The 21,837-nt window shown below is 35.3% G+C and overlaps 1 protein-coding gene across 3 annotated transcripts; it reads right to left on the bottom strand.

Moving 5' to 3' along the window:
• Positions 1-571: 571 nt before the first annotated feature.
• Positions 572-6,804, bottom strand: LOC107789885 (universal stress protein PHOS34). 3 transcript variants are annotated; one of them, XM_016611758.2, is made up of 5 exons: positions 6,357-6,804; positions 6,124-6,227; positions 5,484-5,602; positions 3,118-3,207; positions 572-1,001 (listed from the first exon to the last, which is right to left on the bottom strand). In XM_016611758.2, the coding sequence occupies exons 1-4, from the start codon at positions 6,565-6,567 to the stop codon at positions 3,129-3,131; spliced, it is 513 nt and encodes a 170-aa protein (XP_016467244.1). In that variant the 5' UTR covers positions 6,568-6,804; the 3' UTR covers positions 572-1,001; positions 3,118-3,128. The 3 variants fall into 3 exon arrangements, with proteins under 3 accessions (XP_016467244.1, XP_016467245.1, XP_016467246.1); XM_016611759.2 differs by having other exon boundaries at positions 572-994; positions 6,357-6,803; XM_016611760.2 differs by having other exon boundaries at positions 572-966; positions 6,357-6,803.
• Between the last annotated feature and the right edge of the window lie 15,033 nt (positions 6,805-21,837).

Raw genomic sequence — 21,837 nt, 5'->3', positions numbered from 1 at the left:
AACTATAGAATTTGGTTGATTCTCTCTCTTTTTTAATTTTTCTGTTTTTCAAATATATTTTCCGTGAAATCCCGCAAATTTTCTTATTAGTGTAATCGATAAGCCCCAAAAATCGATACATCGAAATCGAAAAAATCGAAACCTTATTGAAACGATAACGATAAACATCTGTACAAATCGAAAATCGAGAAATAATTATCGATAAGAATCAAAATTGAATCGATAAATCGAATGCACACCCCTACTACTTAAAAGGTACTATCTTCTTTTGGGAAATGACATTGATGGGGACTTCCAAATACTCAAAGACAGCCTTCAGTTTCAAACCTTCTTTTTTTCAATGATTAGGAGCTTAACAAGGGTCCACTGTGTTCACGAGACCTTCTATTCATTTCAAACATTATACAGAATATAAACTTCCAATAGTACGTTGGTCCTATGCAAGTTGCAGTCCAAAAAGGACCACAGAGACTCAGATTGGACGAATAACATGTCAGTTTCTCTTGGCTTCATCTACTCATCTTTAAAAGATATATTCTGGATCACCAGATGCACACTTTCAAGAATCCAATGAATAAATAATAATGAAATTATTGATTGTCAAGATATTTTAGTGTAATTACAGTAAAGGACAAGGTCGATTTTCAAGATTTACATTCAATAATCGTTTCTGAAAATCTTCAGATCTTCATTGATGATGATAATTAAGTAGTTCTTGCACTCACAAAAAATGTAGATCTGCATAGTTGCAAACAGCACATGTGGGAAATACACAAACCAAGATCCACCTCTGAAAATTAATGCAAAACACACGTGATTTACAGCATAGGTACAGCCAATCAAGCTTATTCCAGTTTATAGATTGCAATTCTTGATTGAGCAAACACATTCCATGCATCTCATGAGCAACCCATCACTACAGCTCAAGGCTGAGCATCCAAAGAAGACAGAATGTGTTACCAAACCCTATGCAAAGACCAATACTCCATCAGCACTGTCAACTTGCAAGTTAGGAATAAAAAACGGAGATTAGATAAACGAGAGATGAAATAGGTTGATGACTAGCATTAAAATAGTCAAATTATAAAAAATCCTCAAAATATGAGCTCGTCTGGATGTACTCTCTTACGCATGCGATACATTGACAACCAGATGTACAACTAACAGGTAATAGGCTCCAACACATTGCCGCATGAGTACCACAACTACGTCTCAGTCTTAGACAAGTTGTGGTCCAATGCCGCATGAGCAATAGGGGTGGGGGGAAATAAGCGAGGAGTTTCACAGTATAGACAAATGAAGTTAGTCTCTCCATATTGACACTCAGTTCTGGTGCTAGATAAGAAAGCTGCATCTTATTAAGCTGATGACGGTAAAGAAGCTTGTCAAAGAGAATCGACTTTACATAGATAGCCGGAATATGAGTTTGTCGACAGAAGGTCAATCAACTTAGTGAATACCTTAAAGAAAAAGATAGTTGATATTGCATGTCGACAAAGGACCAAGACACCAGAGAAAAGGACTAAAGAATGTGGCTACACCTATTTTAAATCATCATATTGTAGGATAAATATAAACAGGAACAGAGAGCAATCATCATTTAGGAGTTTAGGATAAAGTTGCAGAAATAACAAGAATTGGTGAGGATTCTTTTGGGCGAGTCTGGAGGCTACTCCCTCCTGCATAATTGGAAGAATGGTACATGCATTTAATTAAGCTAATTGCAGATTACAAGAACTAGTTTAAATAGAAATTGAGATTTATACTCCAAGCAGCTAGTAAACAGCCTGAAGACCATAGATTTTGTGAAACGAGAAAAAATAGGGAAGTTCAAGTTGAATTTGATTAGTTATTAACGTATAAAAGCTTATGCGAAATGGGGAACAATTTTAATTCTTGGATTCTTAATTGTGACATAACCATTAAGAATATTCTAAACAAGCAACAAATCAAGTACACGTCAATCCCAAACATGTTGAGGCCAGCTAAAGAAATTCCATATATTCGATATGGTCTAATACGGCATCAATATTCTACACATTATTCTTAATACTTTCAAGACGTCTCTTCAAACTCAAGGTGATGAAGCAACTTAAGTTTGTTTATTTTGGAAAAACACTAGAAAATACGGAGGTAGACAGTCTCCTAAATAGTACTGCGGAATAGTGAACGATCACCAAGCAAGAGCAGAAGTGGTGATGAAATTCTTTCTCTCCAAAGTTGATAAGTAGTTTCACAACAACAGAAAGTGCCTCTTGTAGCATCGAAAAGAAATATATTATTAATCACCGGAAAGATGTTACCAATGCAAATTTCAAGATATCATCAATGCGAATTGACGTATTTATTGTTCCGAGGAAGGACACACCCAAAATCCACTACCATGAACAAAAAAGACCACCTAGACTTTTTCGGACAGTAATCAGAAATACAATGTGAAGATGTACTCCATAGCAAACTCTAGTTTTTTTCTATATAGGTTACTCCATAGCCAAACTCTAATACCAGAAGGAAGAAGAAAAAAATAGGACTTCTCAAGAACAATGAATAGGAATTCAACATGCAAGGTAGCACTTAATATCCTAACTCTGATACTACGAAGAAAAAGAAGAGATCAAAAAGTCTTCTGGAATATTTTGCTGGAGAAGTCCCCAGCAATCTGAAGTGACAGTATCATCGAAGTGATCACTTAAAAGGGGTATTGTACCACTGGATCATTCACGGACTATAAGAGTGGTGCCTAGACAACGGTTACCAGAAAGAGATAAGTATAGTAAACTTATGAAAACAAAGAAAAGAAATCTTTATCAAGATTGCATAGAATCTACTACCATGTGAAAAAAGAGATGATACTTGGAAAGTTGCACGTGCTGACTAGGTTCTAGCAATATGTGAAAAGAGACAGGAAAGAAAAGTTAACTCTTGAAATTGGTTAATTAAACATACAAGAGGTCTCCTTATATAAGAATTTGAACATCATGAAATAAGGAAAGTCTCCCAATTCTTGAAATTCTCAGATTTAACATAATATTAAGCAGTGCTGACAGTATTTATTTCACATAGTGTTAAAGGGAAAGAAAGGGGGAAACGCTATACAAGAAGCAATAGCAAACATACCTAGAACCGCATCAAGAAGTACCCTTAACAATAATTACAGGGCATTGTGCATGGTTTGAGCAATAGTTGCTTACACTCCCCAGAAACATCCTGTTTAGATTTAAAATTAGTCAAATACATGTCTGTGTAGAAGAACTGATCATGTATGATCCAATAACCATAAAATCGAGTGAAACTACTTCTAGAATTCAGATTGGCAATAAACAGCACGATTTTAACCAAGATAAAGATCCACATCCATCAATTACATATGTTAGGTTATGGTAAAAGGTACAATTTCAGAAACAAGTATAAATGATTTTGAAGCCAGGGGTAAAGAGCCCTTTTCTGTAGCAGGTTGACCAGAAAATCACTGCTTCACTCCACAACTGCAGCTACTAATCTTTGATTCATTTACTTGTTGCCAGAATATACTTGTCTATGAAGTGAATTGTAAGCCTTGGGACTAGGCTAATTAAAGAGCTTTCCTATACCCAGGTTACCTGTCATGTTATCCCCAGTAAATGACATGCCTGAAAATAGCACAGAAAATTAAGGCTCATTTTTATCAGCAATACTCCAGTTAAGATGCCTAATTTTTTTATGAAGTTTAAGTGACTAATTCAGTTAACGTATACAAAAAGTACCTAATAAAGTAACTAGCCATCGGTTTTAAATAAAAAAAACTGCAACTTAAAGAGATTGCCTCCAGAGATGACATAGTTGAAAATAACGCTTATACTGCTGTATGCCTGGACAAGAGGGAGGTGCAACCAGGGCGGACACACGTTCAACGAAGCGGTATCATGCGACATTGCTTCGTTGGAAAATCTTACTGAATACATGTATCAATACTGTGAGGAATTGAGTAAGTAGAAAAAAAATGACACCACTTCACATACATCATCTCCTGGCACGTTGGTTGTGTGCCTGATTTGCTCTAAGAGTTCACAGGTTCGAACCTCAAAGAAGTAGAATTGAACTCAAGACCTTTTCTAACTTAGGATTCAATAAAACCTATGGATTAAGGCATTTCTTGTATAAAAATATGATAATTATAGTTATTTATTTTCATTCTTCCATAAATTTCGATACCGCTTACAAAAATTTCTGCATATGCCCTGGGTGCAAATTCTAGATTGCATAAAAGACTCTTTAGGACCATAGCCAATTTGAAAAGAAAATACAAAGGAAAACTTAGGTAGATGAGCAGGGTAAGGAATGCTTTACTTTATGCTTTCTTCATAAATTTCCATCACTAAAGTAAATTCATTGCTCAACTAACGAAATCGCGTAAAAATTACGGGTCAACGTAAAATAAGGGTTTCAGCTCTATCTACTATTGCTTTAGCTGTACAAACGTATATCGAATTGCCATTTTTCGACATCCAGTGTCTATTGCACTACTTTGAGTTGTTGGTAATTCTTCACCGGTCAATAGATTAATTAGCTACACTTCAATCTCAAACTAGTTTGGGACAGCTGTATGAATCCCCTGTGGGGTTCTACAAAATTAGAGATTCTCTAAATCTCACACTTATCCCTTTACTGCGGTACAAGTCTCCAATCGAACTATAAAAGAACTTGGCGAAGCAACAAACTTGATGTAAGTATAACAAATACTAGATGTTAATCCCAGCTAGTTGGTAGCTCTTCATCATGTTTTTCTTCTCGTTCACATGTGCTAAGTAAGCAAAAAGTTCTTGCTTTTGGACAAGAAATGAATAGTACAAGTTATTTAACCTTATTACATTCTTTTTCTCACTCTTTGAAGAAGAATAAAAGCAAGCAAAGCTAATGCTTGGAAAATACTCCATCCATCCCAATTTATGTAAAAGTGGTTGACTGGGCATGGAGTTTAGAGAAAGAAAGAACGACTTTTAAAACTTGTGATCTGAAACATGTCATAGATATTTATGTGGCTATAAATCGTCTCACTACGGGTAAAACGGAAAGTTTGAAGTTAAATTGTTCTAAATATAGAAAGGTGTCATCCTTTTGGGACAAACTAAAAAGGTAAGTATGTTACAAAATTGGGACAGAGGGAGTAACATGTATGCCTTAAAGTTTTAGGACCAATGAGCTAGTTGAATTGTGCGAGCATTCTCATAGAAGAATCAGGACATAAGTTATCCAAAATATTTACATATGGCTTTGTTGACTAAAGTAGTAGAGATCCTAAACTACGTCCACTTACTGAGATTCCAAAATAACTTTTCTACAAGACTGTTCAGCAAAATGTTAAAAACTACTCATTTACAGCGGACCACAAAAGCTCATGCTCACTATGTTGAATGGAAAACAATCTAAACGTGCTTTAGGTAAAGCGGGTTATCCAGTCAGAATAATTCAACAATAACAACATCCTCCACGTTGAGAATTTATACCTTTTAATGGGACCAAAAGCACGGGAACCCATCACTAGCAGATCAACATGCATTTCTTCAACAGCATCACAAATTTTCTCCTTTGGATCCCCAATAAGTACTTGGGTCTTAAAATTTGCCTGATTCAGAAAGCACTTTTCCCCATCAATAAAAATAGAAGGATAGAACACCAATAATGCTTTTTGTGATGCCATATTAGGCTTCTGCTTTGCTTTCTAATATCTTCTAGCATTTCTCAGTGACTGAATTTCCAACAAATCACATCAAAGGGTACAAATTTAAAACGTATCAAGCAAAACATCAATGTCAGTGCAGCAAAAAAGATGCCATGGTGGACTCAAATTGCTAATGCAGGAAACATAAAGTAGATCAGAAGCACCAACCAACTCCAATTACGAATCTTCTGCTACAATTTAAATTGCACCCTTTATATTTTGAGACGTCACCAAAATTCTGATACCAGTACATTTCTATAGAATCTATATAAGTTCATAATTTATAATATAGTTTCATGTTCATTAAAGTATTCAATTTTAAACTTCGATGAGATATTTCTTCTATCAAACTACCTGTTCAACCATGTAAGCTGTGTAACGGCAAGATAACTTCCATAGATAGAAATTGAGTAAAAAAAACTCACATTTTTACTAGCACAAATCTCAGTGGCATGGTTCAAAATGGCCTGAGTGATCCGCTTTTGGTGTGCCTCAATCGCAGCATTAAACGCAGGCACCTCAATATCACCTGTTAATCTCCATAATTTAGTTGTACTAAAAATTAACAAGAAATGTGAACTCCAATCAATCAATTAAATACGCCTTAATCCAAAGAAAAATGAATTAAAACACAAGGATAATAAGAGATTGACTTAACTGGGACCACCAAAAGGGATAGCTGCAGGATTAAGACCAGCAGCAATAGACGGTGGAGATTGAACGTGGAGAATAACAAAGGAACCTTGTGGTTCTCCAGAATCGGGATCATGGGGTTTGAGCTTGATATTGTCAAGAGCCCAATTCAAGGCGTTCATACTCTCTTCACTTCCGTCAACGGACACGATCACACACTTCAACTTTCCGGTCATGGTTGTTTCTGTAAATTCGAGTAAAATTGGTACTGAGTTTTTACTTGGAATCAAGTTTTTGTGGTTTAATTGAAATATCAAGAAATGAAATCCACTGTATTGATCCTGAAATCCTTCGAATTTGATGTAAGTTCTTCGTTGGAAGTTTTAACATACCACCATTTTCAACACTTTCATGACAAGTTTTTCTTTTTCCTTTTTTTTTTGTAGCGTGTGTGGCTGAAAAAAATAATATTATAATAGATTATCCGAGTATTATTACAAAATAGGGTTGGTAATGACAGCAGTAGTCATTTTTAAGTATGTTGTTTAAAATATATTTACAGAGTATAATGTATTTAAAGATTAGCAAAGTTGCTCAAATTTTAGGACACGATATCTTGAAATTTAAACCTTAAAGTTCAACATCGTGTCCTAAAGTTTAAAAATTATGTCCAAGAATTTGAATCTTATGTCCTGAATTTTAAATTAGCAGTTCAGATATTTAGGACACTTAGTCATGAATTTTAAATTAGCAGCTCAACAATTTAGGATACTAAGTCCAAAATTTCAAATTAGCAGCTCAAAAATTCAGAATACTTAATCATGAAGTTTGGGTGAATTAGTTAACCATTAAATATATTTTAAATTATAAATATAGTTTAAAAAACAGACTTAAAAGTGACTAATAGTGCATATCGCCCAAACGGGGGTCTCTCGCTGTAGGAAAAGTTGGCACGTGCTAGCCAGTTTTCGGATTGGTCGTTGAAAAATAGCCAGCATTTTCAAAGTCATTGAAAAATATCCACTATTTTACTGCAACAAAGAAAGTTCCAGCATAATATACTGGAGATCGGTGCACATGTGTATGGACTTCCAGCATATTATGCTGGAACTTCAACACGCGAAAAGTTCCAGCATAATATACTCGAGATTGGAGCACATGTGTATGAACTTCTAGCATGTTATGCTGGAGTATTTTCCGGATTTTGAACAGTGTTTTCGCTCAGATTTATCTTTACATGAAAAGTGGCTAAATTTCAATTACTTTTGAAATTGTGCCTATTTTTGAATGATCACTGGTAAATCTGACTATTTTTTAAGAGAAAATCTCACTTTATACCCATTAATTCCAAAGCATTTACCCTTTAATGCTCATGCCCAAATTATTTACTTCTCTTACCCATGCGGCCCAAACTTTTTACCCGGCCTTTATTCGATTCGCACTACCACTGTCTCACCAACCGCAATAAAGTGCTTCTTAATTTCAAATGCGTCCAGTTTTTTCCGGATTTTGAACAGTGTTTTCGCTCGGATTTATCTTTACATGAAAAGTGGCTAAATTTCGATTACTTTTGAAATTGTGCCTATTTTTGAATGACCACTGGTAAATCTGACTATTTTTTAAGAGAAAATCTCACTTTATACCCATTAATTCCAAACCATTTACCCTTTAATGCCCATGCCCAAATTATTTACTTCTCTTACCCATGCGGCCCAAACTTTTTAGCCGGCCTTTATTCGATTCGCACTACCACTGTCTCACCAACCGCAATAAACCGCAATCGATTCGCTCAGATTTATCTTTACATGAAAAGTGGCTAAATTTCAATTACTTTTGAAATTGTGCCTATTTTTGAATGATCACTGGTAAATCTGACTATTTTTTAAGAGAAAATCTCACTTTATACCCATTAATTCCAAAGCATTTACCCTTTAATGCTCATGCCCAAATTATTTACTTCTCTTACCCATGCGGCCCAAACTTTTTACCCGGCCTTTATTCGATTCGCACTACCACTGTCTCACCAACCGCAATAAAGTGCTTCTTAATTTCAAATGCGTCCAGTTTTTTCCGGATTTTGAACAGTGTTTTCGCTCGGATTTATCTTTACATGAAAAGTGGCTAAATTTCGATTACTTTTGAAATTGTGCCTATTTTTGAATGACCACTGGTAAATCTGACTATTTTTTAAGAGAAAATCTCACTTTATACCCATTAATTCCAAACCATTTACCCTTTAATGCCCATGCCCAAATTATTTACTTCTCTTACCCATGCGGCCCAAACTTTTTAGCCGGCCTTTATTCGATTCGCACTGCCACTGCCTCACCAATCGCAATAAAGGGCTCCTTAATTTCAAATGCGTCCAGTTTTTAATCCCTCTGCTTCTTTGTCAAGAGAGTTAGAATTCTTTACTTTTCTTTTTAGTTTATTATAATAACTTCACTTTTAGTACTCTGCTATTTGACCTGCTTTAATTTAAGAACTTTTTTAGCCTATGTCTAAAACTTGCGGCCATTATCATTAGAGGAAAGTTTGTGTATGAACTCGAAGAACACCAGTACTCCCATGTATTAGTTTTTATGTGTATTTGAATATTCATCATTGTTGGGCTTGAAGCTCTTGAATTTAAAATTTTTATTTTGAAACTTTTTTGTTTGATTCAAAGTGGGTGTTGTTAAATATTACTTATAATACCTTCTGAAAGTTCATACTGAAATTTGATAGCATTTGGAGCTAATTTGAGGTGATTGAGATTGAAATTTTCAGCTGAAAATCGAAGAAGAACGCATCTACCCAATAGTATATTGCTAGGTATACAATAGGCTATAGGAGTATATAGCTATACTCCAATAGTATACTATAGGAGTATATAGTTAAATTACAACAGTATACTATTATAATATACAATATATTATTATAGTATACTATAATAATATGTAATATACTGTAACAGTATGTTGTAATAGTATACAATACCATAATAGTACACTTATTACCCGTAAATTCACTTGCCTTTTTCCTTTTAATTTGCTTTAAGCTTATACCCAGCGTGAGGAACAAATTGAAAATTCAAATCTTTTTTTTTGTTTTGATTTATTCTATGACTTCAATTCCAAGACTTCTGACTTCTGGAAAATATTAATCTACCATTGGAGGACCTTGAAGTTTTGAAACTCATAAATTGAGTTTGTTGAGTTTGTGGTTATTTTGAAACTCAAAACAAGAAAAAAAGAATTAACTCTTTGCGTACAATTGTATACCCTATTGGCATAGCTCTATACTATACTGGTATTATATGTTAGTTAATATTTTTTGGTTATATTAGCTACATTTAATTGATACACAATTTGATTTTTCTTTAGTAATGGTATAAACAAAGAATAATAAAAAATAGTGAAAACAGTAAATGAAATTAGATTACGAAGAGAAAAAGAATATAAAAAAAGAAGTTAAATGAAATTAGAAAAGAAAAAAATAAGAAGAAAACGAGAAAAAAGAAAAGGAGAAAAGAAAAGAAGCATAGAAATAAAAAAGAATTGGAAAATAAAGAAAAAATTCCCCACAAAAATTACTATAAGTAGGAAATGTAATTAGTTTATGGATAGAAAAACAAATAGATAGACAAGAGTAAATAGTTTTGTTTTTGTGGGTAACTGTGTCATTCCCCCGTTTTTGAATTTCTCTCTCGCTGTAGTGGCAAGTTCATGGACTTAACAGACGCAGTTCCATATTGGGCTTGTAATTTTCAAATGAGCTTTTCCCCGCGTGGTTAACCCAACTGAGATGCGATGCTTTTAGCTGTAAAAAAGAAGATATATTGTGAACACAAGATATATATCAAAATACAATAATTTTCTTTATTTGTTTGGAATTTATAATTCTCGTATATAACATGTTTGATCTATAAATTTGCAAATAATAGAAAAGCTTCTGATCAAGAACAAACATTAGATGTTTACACATACAGAGAAAAGAACTTGTATAAAACCTTTCCTTCGTCCATATAACCTCAAAAGGAAATATGTTACGAAAATTTTAAAATATAAATGGATTAAAAAGAGATTAAGTTAAAGAAAAAATGTATCTTAACTATATCATTCCGAGTTAATATATTCCAAGGCACTTTTGCGAACTAAATGAACCATGCGTCTAACTTCATTTTGCCAATTGGCCTAACTCAAGTTGAAAGTTCAATTATCACAAGTATCATCTATGAACTTTATCAAATTTCTTATCTATTTATCTAATCAGTTGTTCAGTTATTTATCAAATTTTAATAATATTAGCTTAATGAATTTTGATACACACATCCCATGAATATTAATGATTCATATAATTCATCGTCTTAACTAATTTGGAATCGAGCCATAATAATTGTTGTTGTGTCGATACTCACCGACACACACAAATTGAATGTGTGTGTACTCTCGTAGCTTCAATAAAAAAGAACAATGTTGTTGACTTGAATCAAGAATGATTTAAACGATTTGAATTTTGTAGAAAATTGGCAGGCATGAAGCCTGTCAATAGTTCCTCTACTTAAAGATACATTTGGCCCCTTGGATGGAGGGGGAGTTTGTTGGGATCATGCCCATGTTGTCCAACCAAAGGCCCAATGGCCTAATCCTATTCTCTTTTGGTTTCTATTCCTATTCGGAATTGATTCGGTGTTTATTCCTATTTTGAGTGGGTTTTGGCTTTAAGAGAAAGCGTCACTCATGATCTATAAATATAACAACCTTGAAGAATTGCTCTATGTTCATTGATACAAGTCTTTGAAAGATTTAAGCACATAAGAGTGATTTTTGAGAGAGCTTTCATTAAGAGAGAAGAGAGAAGAAAAGTATTTGTTTTTGCTGCAGATTTTTATTGCGATCAGCCAACTTCAAATCACGTTTTCTGATACGTTAACCATTGGATCGGGCTAAATTTTGATTGAGTGTTTGTAACATTTTGTTCTTTGATTTGAACGGTGGAGATCGAATTTGGAGGCCCGTAGCATCTGATTTCGAGCATCAAACAGCAACTTCGTTTTTGTGGATTCTCTTCTTTCTTCAATTGATTAGTTGTTGCTATTGTTGCTCCGTATTTGACACTTGTTGTGTAGCCAATTTGGAGAATTTTTATAACCTTCTTATTGTTATAGTGAAGATTTTTGGATCTTTGTGATCCCGTGATTTTTACCTTCGATTTGAAAGGTTTTCTACGTTAAAATTTGGTGTTCTTTATCTTCTTTACTTTCGGGTTTGCCTCTTTTGTGACATAACAGTGGTATGAGAGCCTTGGTTATTAATGGAGGCGAATATGAGCAAGATGGTATGTTTAAATGGGAGAAATTATAATAATTGGATAAGCAAGATGAAAGATTTGTTGTTCGTGAAGAAGGTGCATCTACCCGTTTTTGCAGCTCATAAACTCGAGAGTATATCTGATGAAGATTAGGATTTCGAGCACTAACAAGTATGTGGATACATACGACAATGAGTTGAAGATAATGTTCGCAGTCATATTGTGAACGAGACACATACGAGATCATTGTGGGAAAAGTTAGAGATTTTTTATTCTTCAAAAACTGGGAACAACAAGTTGTTCCTGCAAAAGAAATTGATAACCTTTAAATACAAGGAAGGCAGCCCTATCCTTGATCACATAAATGATTTTTAGGGCGTCTTTAATTAGCTGTCTGGAATAGGAGTTAATTTTGATGATGAGTTACAAGAACTTTGGCTTCTTAATACTCTGCATGACTCTTGGGAAACTCTTCGTGTTTCTTTGACAAATTCAGCTCCTGGAGGTAAGGTGACCATGGAATATGCCAAAAGTGGTGTGTTGAACGAGGAAGTAAGGAGAAAATCTCACGATTCGTCCTCGCAGGCAGATATCTTGGTTACACAAGACCGGGGGAGAGATAGAACAAGAGGATCGAGGACTAGAGGTAAAAGTAGAAGTAAGTCAGGATCCAAATACCATAATATTACATGCAACCACTGTGGCAAGAAAGGACATATCAAAAGGTTTTGCCACAAGTTATTGCAAGACATTAGAGAAGGAAAGAAAGTTGAAAATAACGGGAATAATGTTGCTGCTATTGTTCGAGATGACCTTATTTTTACTTATGATGAAAATGTCATCAATTTGGTATCTCATGAGACGAGATGGATAGTAGATTATGGAGCTACCTCACATGTCACACCAAGAAAAGACTTTTTCTCATCTTATACTCATGTTGATTCTGGAGTGTTAAAGATGGGCAATGCTAGTGAAGTTAAGGTGTTTTGTGTTGGCACAGTTTGTTTGAAAACAAATAACGGTTCAACGTTAGTTCTTCAAGATGTCAAGCATGTTCCAGACTTTCCTTTCAATTTGATCTCCGCATGAAGATTAGACGATGAAGGTTACCATAATGCCCTCTTTAATGACCAATGAAAGCTCACTAAGGGCTCGTTAGTAGTGGCTCGAGGAGTCAAGTCTGGTCATTTATATATGACACATGGCTCTATTCTTAATGACTCAATAAATCTGGTGGAAAGTGATACTTTATCAGAATTGTGGCATAGAAGATTGAGTCATATGATCGAGAGGGGGATTACGTGTTTGGCTAAAAAAAAGTTTGCTTTCTGGAGTGAAACAAGCAAAGATGAAAAGGTGTATCCATTGTTTAGCTGGCAAACAGAAAAGGGTTTCTTTTCATAGCCATTCTCCATCAAGAAAACCCGATTTATTGGAGCTAGTATACTCTGATTTGTATGGTCCTTTTAAAGTAAAGTCAAAAGGTGGTGCACTTTACTTTGTGACCTTCATTGATGATCATTCTCGTAAGCTCTGGGTGTATCCTTTGAAATATAAAGATCAAGCACTTGGCGTGTTTAAGGAATTTCATGCCTTAGCTGAGAGACAGACGGGGAAGAAATTAAAATGTATTCGCACTAACAATGGTGGTGAATATTGTGGTCCCTTTGATAACTATTACAAGGAATAAGGAATTTATTATCAGAAAACTCCGCCCAAGATGCCTCAATTGAATGGTTTGGCAGAGAGGATGAATAGAAATCTAGTTGAAAGAGTTAGATGCCTGCTTTCAGAGGCTAAACTTCCAAATACATTTGGGCGGAAGCACTTAATACTGTTGCTTACGTTATCAATTTGTCTCCTGCTGTTGCTTTGGATGGTGATGTCCCAGACAGAGTTTGGTTTGCCAAAGATGTTTCTTATGATCACTTGAGAGTTTTTGGGTGTAAAGCTTGTGTGCATGTTCCTAAAGATGAGAGATCGAAATTGGATGTCAAAACTAAGCAGTGCATCTTTATCGGTTATCGTCAAGATGAGTTTGGGTATCGTTTTTACGATCCAGTTGACAATAAACTTATTAGAAGTCGTAATGCAATATTCTTTGAAGACCAGACTATTGAAGATATTGACAAAGCTGAGAAGACAGATTCTCAAAGTAATGAGAGCTTAGTTGATATTGATCCAGTTTCTATTGCTACGACACCTATTGCACATGAAGAAACCCAAGATAATAATGAAGATAGTGATCAAGATCAAAATGATCATCATGGTGTATATGTTATGGATGCTCCTGTTGATGAAGTTGTGGTTGATCAACAACCAACTCCTGCTCAGGTAACTACTTCGAATGCTCCTGAAACCTATCTTAGAAGATCTACAAGGGAGAGGCAAAAATCCATGCGATATCCTCCTGATGAGTATGTATTTTTGACTGACATGGGAGAACCTGAGAGCTATGATGAAGCCATGCAAGATACTCACAAAGATCAGTGGATAGAAGCCATGAAAGATGAGATGAAGTCACTCCATGAGAATGGTACATATGAGTTATTGAAATTGCTGAAAGGTAAGAAAGTTTTATCTAACAAATGGATATTCAGAATAAAGCAAGATAACCATATCTCTGGGCCTAGGTACAAGTGAGGTTAGTTGTTAAAGGTTTTGGCCAGAAGAAGGGAGGTGACTTTGATGAAATTTTCTCCCCTGTTGTGAAGATGTCTTCTATTCGTGTGGTTCTAGGTTTAGCCGCAAGTCTAGATTTAGAGTTTGAGCAGATGGATGTCAAGACTACTTTTCTTCATGGTGATTTAGATGAGGATATTTATATGGAGCAATATGAGGGTTTTGTAACCAAGGGAAAAGAAAATTATGTTTGCAAATTAAAAAAGAGCCTATATGGATTGAAACAAGCTCCAAGGCAATGGTATTTGAAGTTTGAATCTGTCATAGAAGAACAAGGGTACAAGAAAACTTCTTCAGACTACTGTATATTCTTCCAGAAGTTCTCTGAAGATGATTTTATTATTTTATTGCTTTATATGGATGACATGCTTATTGTTGGCAAGAATAAATCCAGAATTGCAGTCCTTAAGAAACAGTTGAGCAAATCGTTTGCGATGAAGGACTTGGGGCCAACAAAGAAAATCTTAGGCATTCAAATCCATCGACATAGAGATAGAAAGGAGTTACTTTTGTCCCAAAAGCAATACATTGAGAAGGTACTCAAGAGGTTCAATATGACATATGCAAAAGTGGTTGGTACTCCTCTAGCTAAACACTTCAAATTGAGTATTAATCAGAGTTCATCTACTGATGAAGAGAAAAATGAGATGTCTCATATTCCTTACTCTTCTGCCATTGGTAGCTTGATGTATGCTATGGTTTGTACTAGATTAGATATTGCACATGTCGTTGGTACTGTTAGTAGATTCCTTTCTAATCCTGGAAAAGAACATTGGGATGAAGTAAAATGGATACTAAGGTATTTAAAAGGTACTGCAGATTTGAAGATGTGTTTTGCCAATGGCAAGCCTGAACTTGTTTGTTACACAGACTCTTATTTAGGAGGCAATCTTGATAATTCAAGATCTACTTCCAGTTATTTGATCACTTTTGCAGGGGGAGCTATTTCTTGGCAATCTAGACTACAGAAGTGGATAGCTCTATCCACCACAAAAGCCGAATATATTGCTGTCACATAAGGTGCCAAAGAACTATTATGGATGAAGGAGTTTATTAATGATCTTGGCTTTGAGCAGCCACGGTACATCTTATTTTGTGATAATCAGAGCAATCTGTCTCATAAAGCACTCCACGTTTCATTATAAGGCCAAACATATAAATAGAAAGTATCACTGGATAAGAATGACCGTGGAAGAGAAATTATTTGAAGTTGAGAAGATACACACTGATGAAAATCTTCGGATATGCTGACAAAGGCGATGGTTGCAGATAAACATGAATTTTGCAGAAAATTGGCAGGCATGAAGCATGCAATAGTTCCTCTACTTGAAGACATATTTGGCCCCTTGGCTGGAGGGGGAGTTTGTGGGGCTCATGCCCATGTTGTCCAGCCAAAGGCCCAATTGCCTAATTCTATTCTTTTTTGGTTTTCATTCCTATTCGGAATTGGATTCAGTGTTTATTCCGAGCTGCAGATTTTTATTCCGACCAGCCAACTTCAAATCACGTTTTCGATACACTAGCCGTTGGATCGGGCTGAAATTTTGACTGAGTATTTGTAGCATTTTGGTATTTGATTTGAACGGTGGAGATCGGATTTAGAGGCTCATAGCATCTGATTTCGAGCTTCGAACAACAGCTTCGTTTTTGTGGATTCTCCTATTTGTTCAATTGATTAATTGTTGCTCTTATTGCTCCGTGTTTGGCACTTGTGGTGTTGCCAATTTGGAAAAATTTTGTAACCCTCTTATTGTTGTAGTGAAGCTTTTTGGATCTTTGTGATACCGTGGTTTTTACCTTCGATTTGAAAGGTTTTCCACGTTAAAATTTGGTGTTCTTTATTTTCTTTATTTTCGGGTTTGCCTCTTCCGCGACATAACAGATACTCCAATTATATTTTATCTAAACTAAGTTACCAATATAAAGTATAAACCTAACCAGCATAAATACAAAGAACTGGAGAACGAAATACTAAAAAATTATCTCCACATCGCAAAGTGTCAAGAATGGAGTTTTTTTTTTTAACATCCAATATTCAAAATATATTAACAATCTGATTCGATTAATCTGTCCACTAACAAGGGGAAATATACGTTTTTAAGTTTCTGACTCGGTGTCTAGTATCTATTTTGGGGCCTCGACTAATCCGAATTTGCATAGCATAATAAGACTCATTTAAAAAGAAAACGCTCTCTATCAGATTTTTTTATTTATTTGTAGAGTCCGAATTCAAGACTTCTAATTAAAAGTGGAGAAATCTTATTTATCCCACCGTAACTCTTGATGGTGAGGTAAGTGAAATACTTAATGTTAGAAAGTTTTTCATTCTTAAAGCTCAAATTCAAAATTTTATAAACGAAAGATCTTCAAATTATCTCCTCTACACTTTATAGTGGTAATTCTTTATTTATCCTTGTGTTTTTTGTTGTCTTGGAACAAACAAGCAAACGAGAAAAGGAAAAGACATTAAACATTTAAGGGGAAAAGAACATAAGTTTTTTGGAGACATTTCCCTCAGATCAAGAACCCAAACCCAATAAAATAAAATAAAAACAAAATTTGTCTCTTTCTTTGATGCATTGTGCAATGTCTTAAGCACAAAGCAACATAGGCATGCATTTAATGCAACCTAGTACCAGGTTTCCGTTTAACCACAATCTTGCCAAAAAATAAAGTTTAAGACTTAAGTTATTGAGTGGAACATAATTTAGTAATATTTCACATGGACTTACGTTTGAATGAGTAAGCTAATTGAAAATATATCCCACTTTTTCAGTTACCTAAATTACTGAGTGAATTGAATTTTTATTTAAAACACGTACCACTAATTGAAAATATATCCCACTTTTTCAGTTACCTAAATTACTGAGTGAATTGAATTTTTATTTAAAACACGTACCATCATTTAACTTTTCATCACTTGATTATAGATTAGCTGAGTCGAATTTTATTTCAGTTTTGGTAATTCTTGAGGAATGACTTGACTAAGAATACTCAACTTTTAATTTATTACACCAAAGTTATTAAATTATTTTTGTAAAATATTGTTTAATTTTGCTTAAGCATCACCGGGGGCGTATCAAGGGGTTCCATGAGGCATGTGGACCCGTGCCCCCTCTCTAAATTATGAATAATAATATTATATTTTTGTAAAAATGCTTAAATATATGTGTGTGACCCATTCAAAGTATTATAAAATATGATAGTTACTAGATATACCTCTAAGTAAAGTTGCGAGGTTAAATCTTATGTTGATTTTGTCCTTTTTTTCTAGAACTAGACACCCACAGGAGATGGGCATGACTGGGGTCACTTTTTTGCGTATTAATTAAGTACTTTTTCTTTTTATTTCTTTTTTGTTTGATTTATTCTTTCAAAATTTTCACACATTGAAATTCATATTCTTCTTTTGTCTATGTAAAATCTTATATGATTAAATAAAATATGTATATTACAACTAATAGCAGCGTATGATATAGCATATAGTCAATGGGTTCACATGGAAAATAGATAGATATAGATGGTGGAAAATTACTATTTAAAAAAAATTAATTTTGAACTTTTAATTTTAAAAGTGTAATGGATGAGCAATAGTAAGAACTAACATTTGAACCCCTAAATTTATATCATGGATCCACTTCTTCTTAATAGTGCACACATCCGACTAAAATCCTGGATCCGTCTCTAATCACGAACGTCAATAAATAACTTTCTGTAAAAAAAAAAAAGAACTCTCAATTTTTCTTAAATATAGAAAGTGTCCCGTTTATTCTCTGAAGTGACTTTCTGTGATATTTATGTACATTTAAGTGACTCTTGGGTGCAAAAAATAGTTTAGTTATTTTTCTGATTCTTATATGAAGTCGAGTAACTTTTTTTATAACAAAAATCAGTGATTTTGGTGCAATAAAATAAAAGTTTCATGATTATCCATAAAATTGATTATTTTTACTTATCTTTCAATCGTCTTATTTGGAAAATGAGATTCATTCCACCATATCTTGATCACTTGATGCGCCCAAAATTTTGGAAGATAAAAATTCTTTGTCTGTTGAGTAGAACCAAGTATTTTAAGCCTCTTTTTTAAAATGAAAGTAGCCCGCCATTTGGTTTATTAATTCCTTTAATATGAATTATGAAAGTAGCATCCCATGTGGTTTATTAATTCCCATTTAGACATATTATAATCTGATATCTGTTTAATTATGTCACGACTCAGAATTCCCACTCTCGAGAGTCGTGATGGCGCCTACTCGTAGAAGTTAGGCAAGCCACGAACTTAGAAATCTTTTAACTCTTCTGTTTTAATCCTTTTTACAACTTATATTAACAAGTAATGAACATCTAAATGACGACGGAATGCGAGATTTAAGCGGAACTCTTAAATAAATATAAAATCAAAATATTTCGAAAGTCAGCACATGCCTCTACCCAGAAACTGGTGTCACACTATCCACGGACTACTAAGAGTACAACATACAATAGTTTGGAGGAAAAATAATATTGTTTGTCTTGGATACATGAGATAACAGAACATAATAAAAGATAGAGGAGACGCCGGGCCTGCGAACGCCTGCAAGACTACCTCGGTGTCTCGGTGGACTGAAGGCTAGCTCCCCTAATGCTGCTGACCAAGCGCCGCTCCTGTATCTGCACATAAGTGCAGAGTGTAGCATCAGCACAACCGACCCCATGTGATGGTAAGTGTCTGGCCTAACCCCTGCGAGGTAGTGACGAGGCTAGGACCAGACTCCAGATAAACCTGTACAGTTATATAATATACAGCGGAAATATAAACAGGTAATAACAGTTTAAAAGGGAGGGGGAAACATGTTTCGGGAAAACATATCAATTTTATTAGAAACTTAATAAAGTATGAAAGAACACTCGATGTATACAATCAATACAATGACAATACTGTTGCGGCGCGCAACCCGATCCCTTATCATTTAACATTGTTGCGGCGTGCAACCCGATCCACATATATAACTGTTGCGGCGTGCAACCCGATCCAATATAATATCTGTTGCGGCGTGCAATCCGATCCAATATAATATCTGTTGCGGCGTGCAACCCAATCCAATATAATATCTGTTGCAGCGTGCAACCCGATCCACATATATAACTGTTGCGGCGTGCAACCCGATCCAATATAATATCTGTTGCGGCGTGCAACCCGATCCAATATAATATCTGTTGCGGCGTACAACCCGTTCCAAATATACAGTCAACAATAATCATAATTAACCGTCCCGACAAGGGATCAACAATAGACTACACTATCCCGGAAAGGGAACTCAACAGTACAAGTATATACGTCTCGGCAAGGGAGAAACAGACATAACCAAACTTATTCCAACATCTAACTATCTCAACTATAACTCAACTAGTTTCAACATCAAACTACCTCAGCTATAACTAAACTTGTTATGACACCTAACTACCCAGCTATAACCAAACTTGTTACAATACCTAACACGAAGAATCATCAACGTAAGCGTCCGTAATATCAATTAAGAACACAATGCAAGGGAACCTCAACTCAACAATAGCCCGGCAAGGGGGCAATATAATGATCTCTTCTCTTTCTCACTTTTACTTCACAATTCACTTCACAACTCAAGCCAATGCTCTAGAGTTTCGATTATCACTTATACTTTCACAATTCATTATACAACTGGAGCCAACGCTCCTCAATGTTCATAGGTCACAATTCTTTCTACAACTTTACACAACAAATAGAAATCTTCGCCAAGGCATGAATAATACAACGAGATCATGAAAATCACAATATAAGACTCACGGTCATGCTTGACACCAACGCATAGATACTCGTCACCATGCCTATATGTCGTACTCAACAAGAAACAAATAGCAAATAGGACACAACTCCTAATCTCTCAAGCTAAAGTTAAACCAAACACTTACCTCGATGTCACGAACACAACTCAAGGTTCAATTATAGCTTTACCCCTTGATTCCACCATCAACTCGCTCGTATATAGTCACAAATTACTTAATTACATCAATAAATGCTAAATGAATCAACCCCAATGCATGAAAATGAGTTTTCTAAAGTTTTACCCAAGAAGTCAAAAATTGCCTCGGGGCCCACATGGTCAAAACCCGAGGTTCAAACCAAAACCCGATTACCCATTCCCCCACAAACCCAAATATGTGATTTGTTTTGAAATCGGACCTCAAATCGAGGTCCAAATCCCCAATTTTTGAAAAACCTAGGTTCTACCCAAAACACCCAATTTCCCCCATGAAAATCTTTGATTTTAAGTTTAAATCATGTTAAAAGATGTTAATGATTGAAGGAAACTAGTTAAAAATGACTTACAATTGATTTGGAGAAGAAAGGTTGTTTGAAAAATCGCCTCTTATATTTTTGGGGTTTTGAAAAATGAAAAATAACTGAAAAGTCCGTTTAAATATACTCCTCTCAGACCCTTCCGCGGATCGCATAAAAAAGATTGCGACTGCTGAGCTCCACCGTGGATCGCAAGAACTCGAGCGCGGCCGCGAAGGCTTGGCCTTGCTCACTGCGGACCACACAAATCCCACCGCGGCCGCGAAGCTTCCACCACGGACCGCGAGACCTGGCTTTAGAGACCTGCAACTTCTCTGAATCTGCAACTTTTTCCTAAGTGTAAAAACATCCCGAAACTCACCGGAGACCTCGGGGCTCCAAACCAAATGTCATACTAACTCAAAAACATCATATGGACTTACTCGTGTAATCAAATTATCAAAATAACCTCATGAACATCAAATTAAATCTCGAGATCAATGAAATTTTCTCAAAACTTCTTTAAACATAAATTTTGTAATTTAAGTCCGAATCACGTCATGTGACATCCGTTTTTCACAATTGTTAACACAAAAATGTCTTAAATCATATATAAGACCTATACCAGGCGCTGGAACCAAAATACGGGTCTGATACTATCATGTTCTAATCAAATTTCATTTTAAATTTCTTTAAACAATGCCAAAAAATAATTTCCTTTAAAAATTCATTTCTCGGGCTTCGAACCTCGAAATTCGGTTCTGGGCGTACGCCCGAGTCCCATATTTTCCTAAGGACCCTCCGGGACCATCAAATCACGGGTCCGGGTCCGTTTATCCAAAACATTGACCGGAGTCAAATTAGCTCATTTTATAATCAAAACTTATCGTTTTTCAGAGATTATCATATTTAAGCTTTCCGGCTACGCGTTCGAACTGTGCACACAAATCGATATAACTCTAAATGAGATTTTCAAGGCCTGAGAACACGGAAATTTTGTTTTAACTCAAGTGATGACCTTTGGGTCATCACATTCTCCACCTCTAAAACAACCGTTCGTCCTCGAACGGACAGAAGAAGGAAGTGCCTGAGTCGGGGAAAAGATGGGGATAACAGCTCTGCATATCGGACTCAGACTCCCAGGTCGATGCCTCAGGAGGCTGACCTCTCTACTGAACACGAACAGAAGGAAAACTCTTCGACTTCAACTGAAGAACCTGCCGGTCTAGAATAGCTA

The sequence above is a fragment of the Nicotiana tabacum genome, chromosome 16, assembly GCF_000715075.1.
Source record: "Nicotiana tabacum cultivar K326 chromosome 16, ASM71507v2, whole genome shotgun sequence".
Classification (NCBI taxonomy): Eukaryota; Viridiplantae; Streptophyta; class Magnoliopsida; order Solanales; family Solanaceae; genus Nicotiana; species Nicotiana tabacum.
Note: the sequence above shows the minus strand (reverse complement) of the source record. Positions and strands in the feature narration are given on the sequence as shown.

Bases quoted from the DNA above. Each gene is read 5' to 3' on its own strand.
- LOC107789885 (XM_016611758.2), bottom strand. From the start codon at position 6,567: ATGACCGGAAAGTTGAAGTGTGTGATCGTGTCCGTTGACGGAAGTGAA. The intron at 6,228-6,356 runs GTTAAGTCAATC...GGAGATTAACAG, and splicing joins TATCCCTTTTGGTGGTCCCA to GTGATATTGAGGTGCCTGCG. The intron at 5,603-6,123 runs GTGAGTTTTTTT...TTTCTGAATCAG, and splicing joins AGATTTGTGCTAGTAAAAAT to GCAAATTTTAAGACCCAAGT.